Here is a 23,164-nt window from a genome sequence, read left to right as displayed (position 1 = left end):
TAAATAATACAAAGAGACCCAATGAAGTCGCAGCTACTGAATACATTCCAGGCCAATGGATATTGTCGTAGTACCGTATGGTATACAAATACACTACATGATACTATAATTTTACATCATTAATAATGAGGCAGAACAGGCACTACCATAACTAAACCATTATTGTGGATTGTAAATTCGTCAATATGCAACTACATTAATGCCTCATTAGATCAGAGGGCAGAGCACAGTACTGGTACCGTACAACCGAAGCTGGACCAGTATGGTGATTATAAACATGTTGCAAGTGACATTGAGAGTCCGTGCTGTTGTATCATGTGGAAGCAAAGGAAGTGGCGCATCATATGTTAAGCTTTCCATGTATTACTTGAAGAAATAAGAAGACAAGATGAAGATCGTGTCTGAAAACTGGCATGAGCAAGTGTAGAAGTGAATAAACCGTGCCAGCAATTTCGCAATGGGTTTAGCAGCAAAGACGAGCAGCCGCGGCAACATAGAGATTCATTTTTGCAGCGGGAAGGGGGTGTTCCGGAAAATCATTTAGCTGCAGTTCCAATATGGTGGCTTTCCATAGAAAATGGCTGCGGCCAAAAATTTTTCCCAATTTCATCTTGAATTTGAGCCCACATCATATTGAGGGCGCACTGCTCCTTCAAAGAATTACAATATGGTTTTACAAAGCTACACACCATTTCCTCATTGGTTCATATTCGGGTATTTATGTGTCATTAGCAGCCACACAAACTATCCAGCATAGAAAAGATTGAAAATTTAATAGCTATAACCAACAATCAGCACTAACATCGCAAACCTACCGAATATAATATTGGGATGTGATAAGGCATTTCTCATTATAGTTCAAGTTTATGCAATAGCACCCTTTTGATAGAAGTTCAACCAGGTAACAGATTCCAAGTAGAAATATGGAACTGGAAAAAAAAACTTAAAAAATGTTTGTCACAAATTTAATGAAAAAGTATTCAACTAATTCCATGACCATTCAAATCCAACACCAAGTCTTTTCCATAAATTCTGCATTACAAGTATTCACCGCTCGTGAAGCGATATGCGAAGGATCACCTTAGCAGACCTAGTATGGCCGGTATACACTACTGAGATAGAATTATGAGAGAGTGCAAATGTCGTAAGTTGCTCTTAGCGTACCGTAGGTCTGTCATGATGATTGTATTTTTGGTATGTGATGGCAGATCTATGTCAAGTATTTAGTGATGAATTTATCATTGCAAATATAGCAATGTTCGATTTTTTCAAAACAGTAGTCAGTCCTAAACCACATGTGCTTGATAAGATACTCACCCTTTATTTTTTCAATCTTAGTCGTCTTTTTTGGCTTATCGTCTTTCTGAGCGGGCGCTACAGAGAATCAAAGAATCAATATTTATAGCAGGCTCTCATAGCTTCAGTCAAATCCACAAAAATTCATAGAACATAAAATGAAAACAGCTGGAGAATTATATTTATAACACGCATATGGCAATGCAGTAACATGATGCGATGCTACTTGAAATTCAGTCAAGACACGTGGCACGAGAAAAATGCGAAATGAAAAACTGTAAGAGCCTTAATATCATGAATGAAAATTCAGTAAAAATACAACTCACTGTCTTCAACTGTTTTTCTATGCTTTTGCGCTGCTTCCTCCACTGACATGAATACATCTATTATGGCATTGAATTTTGCAGACTCCGCCTTTGATTTCTTCAATATTTTTGAATAAATATCGCCCTCTAGACTCCAGCTTGAATGAAACATATCGTATGTAAACTTAACATAGTGATACAATCCAGTCAGATACAAACTTGATAACAAAAGTCATACCAAATCTGAAGAAGGTTTAATTTACCTTCATATCATTTAAAAAACCTTTGTTTACTGTTCTGTTCAATTTGCATTATCTTCACACACTTTATAGAAGTGATTATGATTCAGATATCAGCTTTTCTTGCTATATTGCGCGAAACTTTTTTTATTAAGCCAACAACGTCTACCGAGTTATTCCATAGAAGATATGGATTTTGAAAAGTGAACCTAGATTTTCAAAACTAACCATTGTTCAGGAATGTACCCAGTGCCACATGTGAACTGCAAATAAGCTTGATTCAAAAATTGCTATAAAATCTTGAAGTCACAAGTACGGCTATAAATCCAAAATAATGGAATCATATATGATTAGGACATATTAATGCGAGGTTAAAATAAAGGGGGTTTGAAATGAAAGGGGGGTTTGGATATTTACTGATATAGTATCAATTCATTAGGGTTAATTACATGCATAAATTAGGAATATACAAGCTCCTCGTGTTGACGTAATTACGTGTATGATAAGATTGCCAACCAGTCCAGAAGTGCTGTGAATTTGTGACATGAACACTTAACAATACGTATTACACAACCTCGGCGACGATTTTCGCAAGTCCGGGTCTGTTACGGAATCTGTTCTATAATGTCACAAATTTCAGGTGGTTCAGACCATTTTCATCGTTTATAACTCAAGCCTTGACACACATCACCGATCGTTATATTTTAGTATTAGAGGAATCGGAAATCAATTATGAACTTTGAAGTCTGTTCGAGGACATTCAGTTTCGCAATGCAACTCACTAGCGAGTATGACATAACATAACAATCGGTAATCAGCATACAAGTAACTGTCCAGAGATAGGAGCCAGAGCCTGCGAGGCCCACTAGACCCAAATAGTTAGGCCAGCGATAATCTTTCACACCAGGTCTATTGCAGATGCGATTGTGTAGGCCAGCGATGATATTGTGCACCAGGCCTATTGAAGATGTGATTGCGTGAGCCAGCAATGGTATTGTGTGCATCAGGCCTATTGCAGATAAGATTGTTCAGGCCAGCGGAACTAGGCTTGGTGCAAAGGCGATGAATCAAGCTAGCGACGATCAATGACCTAATTTCGTGTACAAAATGTAAAACAATATCAGTGGGACATCTCCTTAAATCTCACTAATTGGAAACACGCATTTCGCTAATTGGCCGCATGCAACACTGATATTTAAAGAGCTTCTTGGAGGTACAGAACTTCAATATACAATTGAATATTCGGGTTCATTTCAATACCAATATACTATTCAATTGCAACACTGATATTGAATTGTGATTGAATATTGAAGTTGAAATGTCCGATTCAAAAAGACAGGGTTCCGTTTGAAAAGGCAAAAATCCACCCCTGGCTACGCGCCGGATTGGGAGTCATATTTGCAGCATTGACACATGTAATTGTGATAGAGACTTACTTGTCCTCTGGCCATTTCAATCGACACAAGTCAGCAAAAAATTCAATGCGATTTTTCACCAATCCGCGATTTTTCATAAGCCAGGTGTACGCGTTGGCACTCCCTTTTCTTTCATATGCACTTCGAATTGGCTTCATTTCAAAGAAAAAGTGACTAACAAGATACTCATTAATAATGGAATTTACTACCTCAGCCTGCTTCATGATTTTCAAACAAATGGAAGCAAAGGGGAGTATTGAAATATCATCTTCTTCCTTGGCAAACATATACTCCAGCAATTTGTCAGGCCAATCCTGGAGTAGTCTAGACATCATAATCGCATTTGAATGACCTTTGAAGGTACCAATAATCCTAGTCATGAAATATTGTCCCAGAATGACTATAGAGATACCACTATTATTGACTTATGAACTCTTAATTCTGTAGATATTTATGTTACCAGAAATGCAGCTACATTATCTTGCAAACTACCATTTTGGCCAAATAATGTGGTTGACCAGTGTCCTACGGTAATTAAGCGGAGTCGACAGTTAGCTACATTGAACAAGATTTAACCGTCAGAACCACTGATGAATCCATACCAAAAACTGTATTGAGAATGCTCACACTACTCTGATCAAATGGATAGTGTTACAAAAAGGTATATCAAGATACTTACTGTGGTTCAGCAGGCCAGACCAGTCTGACTACTACTTCCAAGTTGTGCCTATACTTCACTAAGAGATCAGTTGATTCTCCGAATTTCACAAATGGTCCATCTTCATTCGAGCCAGAGCTGGAGCCTGTTCGCAAACATTGGTCATAATGAAGATTTGCACAGGCAGAAATTTTTTTTAAAAAATTACCGGAGAGAGTGCGATCGGCATGACCAAGCGGTGGATCTTTTTCTAAGACAAATCAAAAAATGTTAGTTATACTGTAGGAACAAGATGTTTCTTTTCTATATTGCAAATAGAATAAATGGGATCGGGACATAGAATGGATAATATAATATTTTTTCTCACATATTAGACTTATAAAACAACAGCATCCATATAGAAGTGACAAGCAAATAGATTTTAGGCCGTTCCTGGACAGCAGACCCAAATTCCATTATTTCAGTGTTCTAGAAAAAAAAAGAAATTTGGAACAATTGATAACATCAAAACCTCCAATGTGTAACACGTATCCCTTTCTGAACATTGGATTGATAGAAATACAGAAATCATCTATAATTTCAGGGTGTTTCATACGTATTATGTTGAAAGTTCACAGAGTTTTCTTATGCTTCGTCATGAAGCACGATATGATACAGTTTCATTGGAATTCAGAACAGCAAAAAGCTAGGGACCAACCTGTTCCACAATCTTTCACCTCAAGTGATGTAGCACCAATGGTTTCGGAGTTCGATTTGTCTTTATCAGATTCATCTGAAATTTATCAGCAAACATGAGTTTTATTTTGTAATGGTGAGTAGTGTTTATTCTATAGTGTTTATGTCATCGGAATTATCTTATACTTCTGGAATGACCGATACAACCTCGTTGGTGCGCATCTTTTTCCCCTTCATATCCACACTCGTCAACTGGAGCACCTGGTGAATATTATATCATAACAAACTTGAATAACAGATTAGCCGTATATTTAACCTAATTCCAGAATTCAGACAAACAGGTCTCAGAATCTGTAATTGTAGCTACATCAGAGATACTGGACATGAGTGGATGAAATATTTTCAAACCCAAGTTCAAACACAGAATTCATTTTGTGTCATGTCCAAATTTAGTAAAGGCGAAAATTCAATCAAAAGTCATATGAAATTGGAAATTATCAGAAATTTGATGTCAAAAACCATATCCCAATCCTGCTTCAAAATAATAGTTAATCCACATCCGTTCCAAACCCCCTTAAGTAGTGAAAGCAGTTTTCAAACCTCCACAGGCTTTAATTGGCAGAGTTGCAAAGTACCAGTTGTTATTTTGTATTTCACTATATTTGATGCAAAGTAGAATCAATTCCAACAAGTTCGACCAACCTTTAGATGAGGTATGTGATTCGGATAGCGGTTTGGTGGTCTCTTTTACATCAATCAACTTTGATTTACCTGTTATGTGTTTGCATTACGGTATTGTTGCAATATCGTCAAGTAACATCAATAAATAGTTAGGTGTACCAGTTAACTCTGTCTTTACCACTTGAGATGTAGCTGCATTGTCCTGTCGCATGTTCTTGTCAGCGTCATCAGTAGTATTGTCTGTGAAACCATAGCATTTCCATCATTTGAATCATGTACTGAGATCTACTATGAGACTTGAGATGAAGTTCCACTTTTCAGTGATGTCAAACAATACCTCATTATTAATGGATTATACTTTTCATCAACTCTAAAATCAGGATTGAAAATCAGTAGTATTGTAATTGGTGGTTCAAATTTAAAATTTCAGAAGCATTTTGTTTTCGTGACATCAGATGAAGATTAAATAATTTATCAGTGGCCATTTTGAATACTAGATTGGTGATGAAAATTGAATCCGCAAACTATTTAAAATGTACTTCAATAGGCTAAAAGAAATTTAAATTTGAATTAGAAAGAAGAAAGGCTCACAATCGTTTTCACAGAATGAAGTAGGATCAGTATTGACTTGTGTTATCTCAGCAGACACCTCATCTATGATGAAACATCATTATTATTTTTTAAACTACAAATAAGCGGACAGCAAGACAAACCTAACCTTCTAGTTGTTTGCTCCCTGCAGAAATAGTACGGTTTACGGGTTTCTTCACGAGTGCATCACGGCAGGTGGGATGGTCAATCACTGATGCAAACAAAAGAATGTAATTCTGGTTATATCCAGTTATTAATTTTAAACTCAGTTAACTGTAAAACCTGGGGTATCTCTTTTGATTACATCAGGTTGGTATGAGTAAGCCGTCTTTACTTCTGTATGATTGAATTCATTGCCCACTGTTACAGGTATCGAACGATGCTGAGGATCTGATAATGAAACGATTGTTCAGCATTCACAATAGTAAATAAGTCAGTATTAAAACTCAATTGCTGATAGTGCATACCGTAATTTTCCGAATATAGTACGCCCCCGTGTATAATACGCACCCTTAAAATGGCATGTAAATTCTGGGAAAAAGCTTGTGCCCATGTATAGTACGCATCCTGCATTCGCAGTACATGAATAGTTAAGTTTTAGTATTCGATAACATTCTGTTTTGCGATGTCACTGTTGAACAATCATGACATAACAATCGCTAATCATTATACACTTAACGGAATTGTTTCTAAACGATAGTAAAAAGCCACCAAAGCCTGCGAGGCCCGCGTCGCGACAGTTCAGGTCAGCAACATCTTGCGCAAGAGGCCTATTACAGATGCGATTGCTCAGGCCAACGATTATGTTGTGCGCACCAGGCCTGTTGGAGATGTGACTGTAGTGTTTAGGCCAGCGATTACATGTTGTGCGTGTTGTATATGCGAATATTCAGACCTGTCGTTGACGCGGTTGCCACGCGCGCGTGCAGATATCAATGACCTAATTTCGTTCGTGTACGAACGGCAAACCAACTCAGCAGGAGATCGCTTGCTGTTGTGCAGCTCAGACGCCAATTGGCAGCGCATAACACTGATAATACGAATTAAGGGGCATGATGGCTGAATGTGATCCATGATTAAAACAAACATCAAGGAAGGTGTGATTTCAAGCTATATTTCGAGAGAGATTTTTTTTCAAGGCTTGTTGTACCCATGCATAAGACGCTCTGTCGATTTTAGGACAAAAAATCGGGAAAATTTTGCGCATTATAGATGGAAAAATACGGTATTTGGTTTGTGGCTCATATTCCTACCCATCATTCCCTATATTCGGTCATCAGCTGTATACCGAAGCGGTCAATAACGAAGTGATTCTATTTTATAAGTATGTTTTGTGGTGTTTTATGTATCCACTAGGTGTCTAATGTTGCGTCATTTCCTTTCGTAATAATTTGTCTGTTTGTCCTTCAGTTAATTGATCATTCTGGTATAGGGTATTTCGAGAGTAGCATGTGTTTCTTGATTTACTTGTATTGTAACGTTTCTATTCTTTGTAGCTTAGTTTACACTTTTAGTCAATAAAAGCCTAGAAAACCGTGTGTATATCAAGAGGGTTTTTTCGAAAGGTCACAACATGTTGCTCATTCAAAACCATGGCTCAAATAAAATTATCAATTGAAATTAAACATTTATAGGAGCCTCAGCCATTCTACATCAACCTTGAAATTGAGAAAGTTATTACCAATATTGCAATAAAGTTATCCGAGATGCATTGTCCCAAACGATAACTATTAATCCGTCATTGTTTACGTTGGTTCCGAGTACTCTTCAAACTAATTTGATCAACGACGGCTCTAGTAGTTCAAAATCTTGTCACATTGATTTATATTATGCATGGTATAATTGCCATATTGTGCTTTGTATAAACGCATAATTTTTGAGCAACTATCAAAAGTAAATTAGCCATCAGAATGCCATATCCGATGTCCGTACGTTCATTATCAGTTTATAGTGATATTACACACAATTTCGTATATAGAATCACATTGCTCACCGCTTTCTTTTCGATTACGTCCAATATCTTCCTCCTTCTCGTCCTTCCGCACAGCAAATGACTTAGCAGAATCAGGCTTTCCTGTTCGGTTGCAGCTTTCTTCGCCCTCATACAAATTTGTGTCCGAGTCAATACTCTCGCATGGAGATTTGACTTTCTTTATAGAAGGGTTGACCAACGGATCACCTAATTCAAAAAATATAGTACTATTTGTTGGCCACAAAACTCAATGGAATAGTAACATAAAACAACTCCGAAAAACTTCCGAATTTTTGAGAGATTAAGTAATCTTTGAGAGATTTAATTGATCGTGTAATTTCCTTCGCGCTACACGCTATCCTTTTTCGAGTTCGAGTACTCTCCTCAGTATCTGACTAGATAAGAGCCTTGTTTACTCGGGACAACAGAATCAAATTGATAAACAACATTTTAAGCGTCAACAATAGAGGTATTGTCAAGGAATAACATATTTAATTCTAATGCACATCAAATCATGGAAAAAATACGCATTTTCATTATCGTTGGAAGAGCAGTGGGGGACTTGAAAAAGTATGTGATGTATACCTGAATGTCGATCTTTCCCTTTGTTCAAGGAAGTAGGATCTCTCACAACTGAAAATGCATTATATATGGTAGGCCTTAATTTTCAGATTGGTCTATATGACTTACATTCCCAACTCTCCATTGATTCAGTTCCAACCTGAGTAATATCAGAGTATGCATGATCGGGACCGCATTGAGGTTTATCTGTACAGAAAATAGTAGGAGTAAATTTTGAAGAATCGATCAATCAATCAGGTTTATTAATATTTTCATCGTTTCAAAACATCACAAGACTGCGATACAATGAAAAGATAGGAAGATGTCGAAACAACTTGGAGTAGCTTGGAGAATAAAATTCTTCTTCAGGTCAAGTCACACTCTCTGCTTTAAAGGGATGTGAAATGTATCTGAAGAACCAGTCACGAGTAGTGGCATTATATTTTTGAAATAATCGTTGATTGGTTTGATCTTCATATTCATAAAGATTATAGAGCTGTAGAATTCAAGAAGAATCAACTTCCCAAAGATTAGTGGATCTCGATTCAGGAAGTCATGGTAATGCACACATGAGTTGCATTTACTTTAAGTTGCGCTTCTTTAGAACCGTAGTGAGATGCCGACCATTCATGGGTGAATTAAAATATATGTGCGACTACATGGAAACTACATAGATAGTTTGTGACGTTGGGTACAAATCGTACAATATAATTGGTACTGTTATCGCAAATTCATATAAGTCCGATATTTTCAAAATCGAAAAGTTGGACCACAGTAATGGTATTTTCGATTATTATGGGAGTTGTGTATATTTTGAATCATTGGTTAAGTTCAATATCCAAGTACACAATGCTACAAATGTATTTCAGTGAAGAACACTCCATTTTTTAAAGCCCAAAGCATGACAGCAAAGACAACAAGTAGTAGAAACTAGCTTTGAAATGTGTATGTGCAACCAATCAACAGACTGCAGACTTGACAGGAAAATATGGAGAAAACACATGAAAGAGTCATAAATCAAGCAAATGTCTATTAGTGAATGCGTCATGAATATCTGTCAAACCCACATGTCGAAATGCCATCTCCTAGTACATGGGTTCTTAACCAGGGGTCGGGGGACCCTTGAGGCCAGGGACGGGCAACACATGGGCCGCGACGTGATTTTGTGCGGCCCACAGACAGTTTCTTGTTGGACATGAAAATGTGGCCCGCGGCCACAGTCTGCCTGCCGTAATTCTCCACTATACTTGCTTACTACGTCAAATTAGAGTGACTGTAGGTTATTCTTTCTTTTTTCCGGACACAAATAATAGTGTTTGTTAGTTATTCTTCAGTTCTTTGTTTCCTTTGCGTCTGACATGCAGCCAGATTTCAAAGAACCTGTTCACAACTTTCATCGACCCCAGATGTCTCATTGACTTCAACAGCTATTGACGTACATTACGTTATTAAATTCATTGAATACTGTTTGGGTCTCCATGCTTCAAACTTAAAGTTAACAATAAATACGAATAATCCTCGTACAGGTGGATGAATACGCGTTTCTTGTATTGATTCAGGAATCTGGCCTGCCCAAGTACTTCATTTTTCCATATCCGGCCTGCCAAATGCAGAAGTTGCCCGCCCCTGCTTTAGGGGCACAAAGCAGCAAACCAGGGGCTTTGAGATGTATTGTGGAATTAGGCCTATATGCAATTTAGAGCCCAAAATTATTTATCAAACTGACAGAAAATAAGAATAAGAAACCTTTGATTGTTTCCAGTTCAGGCATAAACTTGATGGCACGAATAAGAATATTTTCTGGGCTGATTTATTCAAATCAAAATTTTTTTCGTGTCAGGCGCAATTTCATGTCAGTGTTATTTTTTATTTCAATATAGGTTCTGTCAGATTTTGTGTTGAAAATGAACATGGGTTCGAGAAATTGTATAGAAAGTTCACGGGCTACGACCGCTAAAAAGGTTATGTAACCCTCCTAGTAGCTACTGAGTAATCCATGTCATACAATACCTGTTTCTCCTTCAGAATCCAATGACCCAAATGCAAAACCCGGTGAAATATCTCCGTCAGTTTGGATATCAGTGTCATCTAAAAGCGACAAGAAATCGACATACTATAAATTGCCAGTAAGGCATCTTTAAGCAATTCCTCAACGTCATCTACAGTTGGCATAAATAATGCAAACGTATAGGAACAAACAGTGTTGGAACAACAGTAATACAGAAACAGTGGTCACCTCCGCTGGAAAGAAAAAATGAAAATAAGTTAAGCACATTGATTAATCTGCAATCAAAGTATAGAAGCCGCTCTCAGAGTATGACAAGACTGACAAAATACAACCACGTTAGTATGGTAATGAATCGCCAAAAAGAAAATAATATATATTTACTGCTCAAGCATCATCTGCAAATAAGAATTTATCCATCTCCATTTTGGTAACCAATGACGCCAAAAATAAAAACAGGGCAGGAAAAAATGTGCGGTATAAAACAAAACAATGCTTTATCAGCAATGACTGGTACCAGAGATATGATCATGACAATCTTCGTATCAACCGGAACCAGAGTAATGGTTATTCAAACAAAATATATTCTTGAACTAACTAATGACTAGGGCGAATTTTTTTTGACATGTCAAAATAAGTTAAAATTTTGTCAAAATTGTAGCGTTAGGTCAGAAAACTCTCAAAATTGTTTACAAAGTCAGACTTTTTTGTCAACTGCATATCCTTTGTATCGTAAATGTTTGCACTGTAGGTGAACTTATCATTTGACATTTTACAGCTTTTAGACTACTTCATAGGCCTACCGTTATAGACGGCCCGTTATCTGCTCGTGTGAATCATAAACGGCCAAATGAAACAAATAGGTTGACATGGTGTTATGCTGAACGTACCTCAATATCCTAACTGAAGCAAGACAGCGTGGGCATTGGTTCTTATAACAAGAGGCGCATGATGAAAAATTGTGATGTAGACACCATTCTCGGAATGAAGCAACACGCTGTGTCACCAGCAGTGTACACACAACTTCAAGTGTTGCCAGCCAACAGCTGCGGCTGTTGAACGTTCTTTCTCCATTTTTGGCAAGCTACTTAGTAAGGACAGACACTTTCTACCCGAAAATGTAGGAAAGTATCTTTTGTTGTACTGCAACAAATTTTTATTATTTCTACCATAATGCGTGATGGTTCAGATTTCCTTAAAGTAAAGTTTTCCATGTAAAGGAACACAAGTAGTACACTTCAAAAATTATGTGGAAAAACACCTAATTTACATACACGAGGTTAAGATTTGGTCAATATCAAGTTTTCAAGGTCAAAAAATGTCAAAATTTTGATTTTTTTAGGTCAAAATCTTCACTTTTCAGGTCAAAAAAATCACCCTACTAATGACTAACCAGGGTAGATTATTACAGAATATATCGTACAAAATATAATAATAGGACTCGCTGAACAGTACAAGTAAATAGGTTTCAAATATACATATTAAGAATGGACAGTGTCGAAATGACCAGTTCGATCAATCAGACTAACATCCACCGCTACCTAATAGAATTATTGGTGCTAATACAGCAGTGTCCGATCTTCATCATTCCAGCTCATTTTCATTTGAGGATTCCTGTCTTTTCATTCTCTTCCTTGTTTCGGCCATACATAAGGTGTTTCTCTATTACGGCAGGATAAAAGAGATCCAGAAGAGGAAGAGCGCAGATGATCTTCCAACAATTTGAAACTTTCTACAGCTGAGTACTGAATTTCTATCTCTTCTGTCGACGGCGATGGTAGTGCAGATGAGCTTTTGAATATTTCCATCTCATGCATAAACTTGATGGCACAACAGAAACTTTCACCTAACTTTCCAACTACCGTAATTTTCCAAGTATAGTACGCCCCCATGTATAATACGCACCCCTAAAATAGCATGTAAATTCTAGGAAAAAGCCTGTACCCATGTATAGTACGCACCCTGCATTTCAGTACATGAATAGTTCCGATTTCGTATACGATGTCATTCTGTTTTGCGATGTCACTGCTGAACAATCATTACACGACGATCGCTAATCATTATACAATTAGCGGGATTGTCTTTAAGCGATAGTAGATAGCAGCGAAAGCCTGCGAGGCGGGCGGCACGATAGTTCAGGCTAGCGACACGACATCTTGAGCACGAGGAGACCTTTTACATATGCGATTGCTAATCATTATACGATTAACGGTATTGTCTCTAAACGATAGTAGATGGCAGCCAAAGCCTGCGAGGCCGACGGCGAGTTAGTTTAGGCCAGTGGTTCCCAACCTGTGGTACGCGTACCACTAGTGGTACGCGAAGGTCTTCCAGGTGGTACGCGAGTAGATTCTTTTTTTTTTTTCGACCGAAGGAAGTTATTAGTTCAGGTAGGGTTGATTTTGAATTTTTTTGACTAGTGGTGAAAATACAATTCAATGCATCTCATCAACCCGGGCTGATAATGCCTAGTTTAATAGAATTTGTTATTACTAGGACGATTTTTCTTTACAAAATTGAGTGTTAAGTCAAAAAATTGTCAAAATTGTTTACAAAGTCAAAAAAGTTTTGACCCCTCCATTTCGTTTGTATCGTAGGTTTTGATATTTTACAGCTTGTAGCCCACTTTATACGCCTACCGTTGTAGGCGGCCCATTGTCTGCTCATCGTGGATCATAAACTGTCGAACGAAACAAATAGGTTGACAATTGACATGGTGTTATGCTCAACGTACCGCAATATCTTAACTGAAGCAAGACTGCTTGGGCATTGCATGGTTATTTTATCAAGAAGGGCATGATGAAAAATTGTGATGTATGACAACATTGTCAGAATAGAGCAATATGTTGCGTCACCAGCAGTGTACGTACAGCTTCAGTGTTGTCAGCCAACAACTACTGCTGTTACAATGTATTTCTCCATCCTTGGCAAGCTACTTAGTAAGGACAGACACTTTCTACCCGAGAATGTAAGAAAGTATGTTTCGTTGTACTACAACAGATTTTAATTAACTCTACCATATTACGTGGTGTAAATACTGGGCCAGATATCGGTAAAATAAAGTTTTTTCATGACAAAATTTGTCAGTTTTTCAGTCAAAAACGCTTTCTCAGGTCAAACTACTTCGTAAGGACAGACAGTCCTGACCAGAAATGAATGTAAGTAGTACAATATTAACATTATGTGCAAAAACACATAATTTGGGTACGTGAAGTCAAAATTTGGTCAAAATCAAGTTTTTTTTACATCAAAATCCTCCGATTTTTAAGTAAAAAATCGCCCTAGTTATTACACCTCACATAGTTCAAATACGTGGGTATGACGTCATAAATATTGAAAATATTTTTGACTGCCTACGGCGTGCGTAAATTGTGTAGGTGGTACGCGAGCACTGCATAAAACCTCGAAGTGGTACGTGGGTGGAAAAAGGTTGGGACGGCTCGGCACGGCTCTCGTTAATTAGAAACGCGCTTCCCTTAATTGGCAGCGCGTCACACTCTTCAATACGAATTACTACCCGCGATGGCTGAAAGTGATGCGTGATTGGAAACAAACATGAAGAAAGGTGTGATTTCAAGTTTTTTATCGAGGGAGATTTTTTTTCAAGCGTGTTGTTCCCATGTATAATACGCACCCCCCGATTTTAGGGCAAAAAATCGTGTAAATTTTGCGGATTATACATGGAAAATTAAGGTACCTGCATGGATTTCATAACTGACTGACTGCAGTGTTTAGCACCTGTACATCCTGTAGTTTACCCAAGGGTTGTAACGACTCAAATCATGACGCGAGTCGCGATTTTTTTGGTGACTAGACTTGACTCGAGTCATTTTCTTACAAGTGAAAAGTGACTCGAATCGAGTCAATTTGTGTGTTGACTCGACTTGTACTCGAGTCATTGCGCATGACTCGAACCAAGTCATATGACTCGAGACTGGGTCTACCTAGACAGCAATTTCATAGTAATTTCGAAGAATAGTAAAGTTATATCACACTATTATTATTTCGTCTATCAGTACCGGTGATTGAAAATGCTACTACAAACTATATTATGAATATGAAGCATTCGATATCACCGAGCAGTGTTGTAAAATGTGGGTTTCACATGACATTAACTGGGAACTGAACGGTCAACACAATGACTTGGCCTCGGATTCCAGACAAATCACTATGACTCGGACTCGACACTCTACTTCGTGACTTGGACTCGGACTTGACTTGGTGAAGAATTGAAAATGACTCGGCTTGAATCGAGTCAAACTATAAAAGTGAGATCGACTTGTGACTCGGAACTTTGTGACTTGGTTAGAACCCTGGTTTACCCTTTGTCAAACATAATAAATGATGTATAACCCATAATTTCTTCCACTGTCCAGCGGTGCATTCAATTGGTGCAGTAAGTCATATCAGTATCATTCTATCTCAATTTTTATCAATTCAAGACACCACGAGAATAGCATCACAACGAACAGAAAGGACGGAGTTGAAATGACTTGAAGGCAATATATCAAATTCCTACTTTGATCTAGTACAGTAGCAAATAGAAAAACATGTGAAAAAGGCATGTATACTCAATTACTAATTTCTACTTTGATCTAGTACAGTAGCAAATAGAAAAACATGTGAAAAAGGCATGTATACTCAATTACTCAATGAGAAATAATCTACAGAAACATCAAAAATTGGGTGAATAATGAAGAAGTAGGCCCTATGTTGCAGAACTGGGTACAGGCGAATACGTCTAGTCAAAAATCAATCGATTTCAATATGCACAGTAATATTTATCCATCAAGTGACACATAACAATATGCAAATTGATTCCGAAAGCCTACCATTGTCCAAATTTTGTTGGTCCACTTCCATGGCACTTTGGTCATCAGTTGGATCTGTTTGAGATTTTCCATCAGTTTCCTGAACAGACGCATTTGCGTCATTAGGAAAACCAAGTAGTTTTATTAATATTCCATAATTTGTTTAATAGTATTTGTGATGGCCTTCAAGTGCCCATGGTGTAGATCAGTCAAACTGGATCCTTGAATGGATTATCAAATAAAAATGCATTGGTATTGCTCATTTGATACAGCTTGATCAAAAAATAAATCCATATCAAATAAGATATGCCAGCTCCTGCTACTAAATTATATGGCAGTAGAAAGCCCAGATAATACTAGTAGCAAAACAATGCCAGTGAATATTTATTCCTATATGCAATTGAATAGTATATTCATCTTGAAATAAGCCGATTGTTCATATACAATGTTCTTTCCAATTCTCTACTAGTTGCTGACGATTACCCCTGAAGAGTGTCAGCCGAAAAGATTTGGGTATATTTCAATATGAATATACCATTCTGTAACTCCAAGAAGCTCTTATTCATATATGCAATTACCAAGATTTTTTTCGCCTTTTCAATAAACTCTTCTTGTAAAATAACGTTTGCTGCAGTGAGCATATGATGAATGAAGTCTGGCATCCAGTCTTGGTCTGATAGACTGTAAAATGGTTGAATGAAATTATTACCAATATGATTCAAGTAATGCGGTATACAAATCCATTTGTCAGTTCATTTAAAATTGGGTGAGTGGATGGTAGAAAATGAAAGAAGTTAGTCCTGCTGTCATGAAGCTAAATGTCTTGATCAAATATCTAATTTCCAAATGAGAAAATACCCAAAATGAAATCGTCCGCAGTTACAACCGATATTATGTCGAACTGCTAAAGGCCCACTCGGTTTAGTTTAGCTTATTAATAATTTCATCATTTCAAAAATGATTGCAATAAACTGAAAAGCTAGGAATGAGCGGTAACTACTTGGAGTTAAAAGCTTTTAAAGTTAGGGTTCCACTGAACGTTAATAGCAAATTGATCATACATACCCTTTACAGTAGTCTGCTGCTGCAGATTGAATCTTATGCGATCCCTCTAATTTGTCCCATGACTTCATCAAATATGATATAGGCCAACTTAGACCACCATCTCGTAGCAACTTCAGGATAATATCTACAAGTTTCTCGCTTCCTGAGAAATCTGAGAATTCATAAGGGTGAAATCTTACAGTAGCAGTACTATCCAGCAGTACTATCCTAAAGATATTTTTAAATAATTGTAATTTTTGGTTTTGCTTTCAAGTCTCTTTAAATCTCTTGAAAAGAGGCACCCGAAAATTCTTCAAGTTCAATAAATATTTTACTACAATAGATGCTTTATTGAAAGTTCTGTACCACAAACCATCTATTTACCATAATTTTCCATGTATATTGCGCAAAATTTTCCCGATTTTTTGTCCTAAAATCGGGGGTGCGTATTATGCAAGCCTTGAAAAAAATCTCTCGAAATATAACTTGAAATCACACCAACGACAGGCCTGAACAATCACATATACAACACGACATGTGCGCAAGATTTAATCACTGGCCTAAACACTACAGTCGTATCTCCAACAGGCCTGGTGCGCACGACAATATCGTTGGCCTGAGCAATCTTCAACAGCGATATCGCAAAACAGAATGGCATCGAATACTAAAATATAACTATTCATGTACTGAGAATGCAGGGTGCGTATTATACATGGGGACAGGCTTTTTTCCAGATTTTACACACCATTTTAAAGGTGCCTACTATATTCGGGAAATTATGGTACTTATTATTTCGTAAAATGAGTGATTCAATATTGTGATTTCTTCGATATAGTCATATTGGATTTGATAATGTCTAATTGGCATTGGATGAAATACTTTTCATGAGGATATGCATCTATTATGAGAATTATAATAAATGATGATATTGATGATAAAAGTGTATTATGACATGAATTTACGTACAAATATGCGATGCATATCCTGCTGCATGCTCTAGTCAAGCAAATTACATAAATTTGCAATTCATTATTGAAATTTTTTTCAAGGCTAGATCAGACAATTTAAAAATTATATGCAACTGTGCAATGGCAGCTGGCTGTCCAGGTATTGGAGAGAGAGTGAAAACCTCTGTTCCAAATCATACTCATAGTTATGCGTCATCCGTTAAACTAATTTACAAATATAGATCATAAAGACCTGCAATAACACATAAATCTTGGCAGTCAGCAGTACCTTATTAGTTTACTGAGATGTTGGCCAACCAGCTAGATCAGGGATTCTGAAACTGTAGTTAACAGACCTCTTGGGGTCCGCGGCATAGTTTAAAGAATTCTATCACTGTGTCCAATACTCTCCATGGTTGGTTCGGCTTATAATAAACTCGCTAACTAGATTGCATGTTTTCTGGAACCAGAGAGTCTGCTCTATGGTAGCAATGGCATTCGTGATTAGTTCAGATTTGCCGATACTATGAAACGTTCCCAACTCGATCCTGCTAACATTTTCATGTAATCCTATGAGCTATGACATCTCAATTCAATTTACCAACCTCCAAGGTGAAGACACAATACAAAACCGGTGCTAATGAATTACCCTGTGGCATTTTGCGATCCCCAGTGTTTTTGAGAGACAAGTTTGTCAAACTAATGTGCAGAATTGTAACGCAGAATTCAGTTTCATCATGTACAAGCACATTTATGAAGTCGCAATGAGATAAACCCGTGGGCCAATCCATGTCAATATATCTAATTTACCTTCATCAATAAATACGGATATTTGATTTTCCAATGACTCCTTCAAAATGACATTACATGTCTCCTGCAACACCTTTTCTACTTCATTATTCTGCAGATCCGCCATGAAGCTCTTTTTCTTTGCTATAAATAAAAGGCTGGTTGAATCATAAACAGGTATATCCTATTTTCCAAAACAGACTATCATTAGATCATGCTTATACAGAGCACAGACCACTTTTATATAGATGTTTCAGCCCACCTTAACACAAAAAATATGAATTTATTCATAATCTGAGAGAAAGTCCATGAATAACAATGACTCATTATCATGATAGTGGTTTCAAGTTTGGTGATCAGAGTAGGTGGTCACACTATTTAGACGATGCAAAACACATTCTTCATGCTATGGCAGATGTAGATGTTTAAAGGATAGGATATTGAAGTCAATCAGAAATGAAATCGTACAAACCTTTCTTGATAACCCGGGTCTCTGTCAGGAAGGTCAACCAATCAGATAAATTGTCGTAGCTCTTCGCGACAAGAATGCATAAGGATTCCCGTACATCACCCTCCATCAACTTCTCGTTGCCTTGAGGTTGAAGCAAGAAGAAAAAGTGACTTTTTCGTACTCAATAAATAAAACTCCTACCTTGGCTTATAAACATGTACAGTAACAAATAGATGAATGAGTTAAAAAGAGGCATGCTCACTCAATGAGAAATAGTCTACAGAAGTAACAAAAATGGGCAGCCACAGAAGAGGCATGTTGCAGAACAGGGAACAGGGAAATTTGGCGAGTCAAAAATCGATCCAGCTACCTTTATGCTCACACTAGTATCTCTTCAATAAGTGACACTTAACAATATACAAATTGCTCCAGAAAGCCTACCATTGTCCGAGTTTTGTTGGTCCACTTCCATGGTACTTTGGTCATCATTTGGATCTGTTTGTGATTTTCCATCAGTTTCCTGAACAAAATTATTCGCTTCATGATTAGATTAAGCAAGTAGTCTGATTACTATTTTGTTATTTATTTCAATATATATCTCATGGCCTTCAAGCACCATTATTCTTCGTTTCCCGTAGATCAGTAGTTCTCAAATTGGGGGCGTGAAAGCATCTGAAGGGTGACGCGAAGCCGCAGTTAACTGTAAACTTTTTCGCGCCTTGCGCGATTTACCTCCAGCTCATGGTATTTACTCTGTCTATTGTCCGAATTTCATATTCGAGAATCCTCTCATCAATAGCCATAACCTTCAATGCCATCAAACTATCCGTTGGCATTGCTAGCATTCTGGTTTCTCTCTTCAATATTTTGTGATATCACGATAAGGGGGGCGCGAAATTTTTCACTATCAAAAAGGGGGGTGTGTCTAAAAAAGTTTGAGAACCACTGCTGTAGATGAATTGCAATCACATTATATTCCAGAAAATGTATCAAACACTCTTTGATGCAAGAAGCTGTATATTTTGTGGGTATAAATTAACATGGATATAGACAGAGTGGACAATGCCAATATCATGAGAGCTAATCTAAGATCGACTGACCATGCGACCAATGATTTGTGAGTAACCCAGGGTCCTTGAATGGATGTTTATATGTTAATGTATTGATATTCCTGATTTCTTACACAACTTGATAAACTCAGTTTCCTAACGAGTCCATATCAAATGTTGATCACAAAAAAGATGTGATTGTCTTGCTACTAAATTTCATGGCAGTAGAAATCCCAAATAATACCACTGGCAAAATAATGCCACTGCATTATTATTCAGTATTCATATATGCAATTACCAAAATTTCTTTCGCCTCTTTAATAAATTTTTCTTGTAAAATAACGTTTGAATGAAGCATGTGATGAATGAAGTCTGGCATCCAATTTTGTTCAGGTAGACTGTAAAATGAATGAATGCAGTATTAATAATACGATCTATATAATGCCTTACAAAAAGGATTTGTCATTCCATTTTGCTGTGAATGTGTCAATGCTAGAAAACAAGAAATGGAAGTAGTTCTGCTGTTAAAGCTGTCTCTATCATAACTCTAATTTTCAAATGAGAAAGTACCTCGCATAAAATCTTCCACAGTTGAATCCTTTGGTACAGGGGTTCCCAACCTAGGGATCGCACTAGGCCCGCCAACTTGGACTCAGCCCGCAGTTCATCTCCATGAACATTTCACTTTAACTATTAATTCCAGGGTGAAAGAGGGTAAAAGGCTGTCCTATTCTTGGTATAAAAGTACTGATCCAGCTCTGATGCGACTCCGGCCGCATCAGAAAAAGTACTGATCCGGCTGCAAACCGACTCCCGCCGAAAATGACAAAATCCGGCTGGATATCCAATCCCGCTCCAGTCCATGCCCCGCCCTACTTTAAACCTAGCCTAGTAAATACAATAAATACCAGGGTATATGCAGCTGCTATGGTTTGGAGTGATACAAACCCTCACTGTAGATATTACTTTATGTTCAGGACATCATTGTCATATTGCACACTGCCTTAGCAATCCTAAGACTAATCATCATTCGGCACGATTATCCCGGAAAAATAGGCCTACTGTAAATGTAGAATCCACTCATACAGCGACTGATCATGTGGATAAATGGGTTGATTTTTCGGAATCCTAAAATCTTTGCTAGTGATCTTCCGCGGCTTGTGAGAGACAGGCTTGCTGTTTCCTGTCTGGTATCTACGCAGCGTGGTCGAGATTTAATTTTATCATCAAGGACAAAAATAAACTATGTCCTTTCCTTTCAGCTGCATCGTTACCTACTTTACCATTATTCCCTCTATTACATTTATTCACGAATTCCCGAGCACTCATGAAATGCGGATAACGATGCAATTCTGAAACTGGAATACTTGACCAACGGTGTTCTACTATTATAGGCTCGGGTTTTTGATTGTTCATTTGACTGGAATGGAATCGTGGTTCAGTATCAGAACGGCATAGTGCATAGTGATTTGCATTTCATGAGTGCTCGGGAATTCATGAATAAAGATAAAGTAATTAACGGTTCAGCAGAGCGACCACGCTACGTACATAACAGATGACACAAACAGCAAGCCAGTCTCTTACAAGCCGCAGAAGATCACCAGCAAAGATTTTGAAATTTCGAAAAATCAACCTTTTCATCCACCTGATTGGTGTTGGATTTCTGTCAAATTAATTCATTTCTTCATTATGTTGTTTCGTTTCGTTATCCATTTCCCCGTTATGTTGATACGTTTCATTAAATAATTAGATATAAAGGCCTATGATGTGTCTGTGCGAGTGGATGGTGCATTTAGTTACCAGTATATTTTTTTGCGTAGCGAATCATACAAAATGATGTTCAGTCTTACTGTTTTAGGTAGCTTGGAGGATATCTCAAGCAGTGTACAATATAAAAGTGATGTCCTTAACTCAAAAAAAATTTCTATAGTGAGGGTTTGTATCCCCCCAAACCATAACAGCTATACGGACCCTGGTATTTATTGCATTTACCAAGCTAGGTAAAATCGCAACACTCAAATCATTGGCGAATCCCCACATTTCAGCCATTATTCTCCTAGCTCAGGGGCGGTCATCTTCTCCAGTTGGCGGGCCAGATATGGTAAAATGAAGTACTTGGCGGGCTGGATTACTGAATCGATAAATTACACACGAATTTATTCACCAATAGCCCACAAGGATTAATCGTATTCAATGTAAATTTTCGAAGTTTGAAGCATAGATACCAATGCAGTATTCAATGAATTTATTAACGTAATGTACTCCAATACCTCTTGAAGTCAATGAGATATCTGTGGTTGATCAAAGTTGTGTACAGGGTTTTTGAATTCTGGCTGCATGTCGGACACAAAGAAAACAAAGATCTATTATCTGTGTCCGAATAAAAGAAGAACCTACAGTCACTATAATTTGACGTAGTAAGCAAGTAGTGGAGAATTGCTGAAGACTGTGACCGCCGGCCATATTATCATTTAAGAACGAAAACTGTCTGCGGGGCACTCAAAATCACGTCGAGGATCGTATGTTGCCCGTCCCTGTTCTAGCTCAACATCCACAGTAGCAAACAGATGCAAGGAATGACTTACAGAAAAAAGTAGCTGGAATATATATTTTTAAGGCATGGGAAACAGACTGAAAACTACGACTTTTTTAAAGTCGGTCAATTCTGAACAGCCCTAGCAAAGGTGCTGACCATTTCTTTAGTAATCAGCACGCCAAATTCAGGTGAGGTTGTGGAACATTTTCGAATCGAAATTTAGGGTTGCGACCATAAAAATGTTGGGAACCCCTGAAGGCCCACTCAGCTTAATCCAGTATATTTATCATTTCAAAATATATATTTATCATTTCAAAATATGCTAAAACGAAAAGGTAGAAGCGAGACAAAACAAAACGGCTTGGAGTTTTGAGTCTACTGAATGTGATAACTATTTGATCATACTTACCCAGCACAGTAGACTGCAGCTGCTGATTGAATTTTATCTGATTCCTCTAATTTGTCCCATGACTTCACCAGATACGAGATAGTCCAATTTATATGGCCATCTTGTAGCAACTTCAAGATAATATCCACAAGCTTTTTGCTTCCTGGGAAATCTGAAAATTCATCAGGGTAAAATATTGCAGTGGTATATTAGAAAACTTCGTATATTAGTAATCTTAAAAGTAGTGATACCATATTGGAAATTCCCGATATAATAAAATGTGAATGTCTAATTGGCATTGGAAGAAATCATTTTTATGACAATTGGCATCTGATATAAATATACTTATTCGCAAGGGTTTATGTACATTGCACAATTATGCATATCCTGATGCATGGTCTAGCCATGAAAATATAAATTTGCAATGCATATTCACTTGGATATTCTGGACTTATATGGACCATTGCCTTCAAAACTGCATTGTCCAAATTTATAAGATCTGTATTTAAGCCCTGATTCGAGACACTGGTAAACAAGTCAAGACAAGGGCTAGGTGAGTCGTCAGCTTCCCAAAGTCGAAGGTTAGGCTACTCAGAATTTCTGGCTGCCCTTTATTTTTTTATCCATGTCAACAGCAGTTCAAACAGTTTTCCAATAGGAGGTACACGCAGTGCCATAGCAGTCGCAGATAGTAACAGATCGAAGGGGGCCCAAAATTATTTTGTGAATTAACATAATGTATGGAGTATTT

At 37.5% G+C, this 23,164-nt stretch overlaps 2 protein-coding genes across 11 annotated transcripts in view; one reads left to right on the top strand and one right to left on the bottom strand.

Moving 5' to 3' along the window:
* Window positions 1–23,164, top strand: part of LOC145444355 (uncharacterized) — a 141,358-nt gene that overhangs the window by 75,561 nt on the left and 42,633 nt on the right. The gene's annotated exons all lie outside the window — the stretch shown is intronic.
* Window positions 1–23,164, bottom strand: part of LOC145444330 (E3 ubiquitin-protein ligase rnf213-alpha-like) — a 70,083-nt gene that overhangs the window by 43,499 nt on the left and 3,420 nt on the right. The window contains exons 3-27 of one of the 9 annotated variants that reach the window (XM_080322284.1): window positions 22,435–22,585; window positions 19,788–19,887; window positions 18,882–18,960; window positions 18,462–18,581; window positions 18,011–18,133; window positions 16,275–16,425; window positions 15,788–15,890; window positions 15,231–15,309; window positions 10,404–10,481; window positions 8,523–8,600; window positions 8,418–8,465; window positions 7,854–8,039; window positions 6,143–6,250; window positions 5,988–6,071; window positions 5,861–5,923; window positions 5,429–5,509; window positions 5,291–5,359; window positions 4,796–4,849; window positions 4,611–4,685; window positions 4,122–4,163; window positions 3,935–4,058; window positions 3,465–3,579; window positions 3,277–3,407; window positions 1,623–1,759; window positions 1,318–1,374 (exon numbers count right to left, since the gene is read on the bottom strand). In XM_080322284.1, coding sequence (XP_080178410.1) covers window positions 1,318–1,374; window positions 1,623–1,759; window positions 3,277–3,407; window positions 3,465–3,579; window positions 3,935–4,058; window positions 4,122–4,163; window positions 4,611–4,685; window positions 4,796–4,849; window positions 5,291–5,359; window positions 5,429–5,509; window positions 5,861–5,923; window positions 5,988–6,071; window positions 6,143–6,250; window positions 7,854–8,039; window positions 8,418–8,465; window positions 8,523–8,600; window positions 10,404–10,481; window positions 15,231–15,309; window positions 15,788–15,890; window positions 16,275–16,425; window positions 18,011–18,133; window positions 18,462–18,581; window positions 18,882–18,960; window positions 19,788–19,887; window positions 22,435–22,585 — 2,436 coding nt within the window. The remainder of the gene's footprint in view (window positions 1–1,317; window positions 1,375–1,622; window positions 1,760–3,276; window positions 3,408–3,464; window positions 3,580–3,934; window positions 4,059–4,121; window positions 4,164–4,610; window positions 4,686–4,795; window positions 4,850–5,290; window positions 5,360–5,428; window positions 5,510–5,860; window positions 5,924–5,987; window positions 6,072–6,142; window positions 6,251–7,853; window positions 8,040–8,417; window positions 8,466–8,522; window positions 8,601–10,403; window positions 10,482–15,230; window positions 15,310–15,787; window positions 15,891–16,274; window positions 16,426–18,010; window positions 18,134–18,461; window positions 18,582–18,881; window positions 18,961–19,787; window positions 19,888–22,434; window positions 22,586–23,164) is intronic. The other 8 variants (XM_080322287.1, XM_080322289.1, XM_080322286.1 and 5 more) reach the window with 8 other exon arrangements.

The sequence above is a fragment of the Botryllus schlosseri genome, chromosome 8 (assembly GCF_051294905.1).
Source record: "Botryllus schlosseri isolate E-star chromosome 8, Bs_hap1, whole genome shotgun sequence".
Lineage (NCBI taxonomy): Eukaryota > Metazoa > Chordata > Ascidiacea > Stolidobranchia > Styelidae > Botryllus > Botryllus schlosseri.
This window is presented reverse-complemented; position numbering and strand designations above follow the sequence as displayed.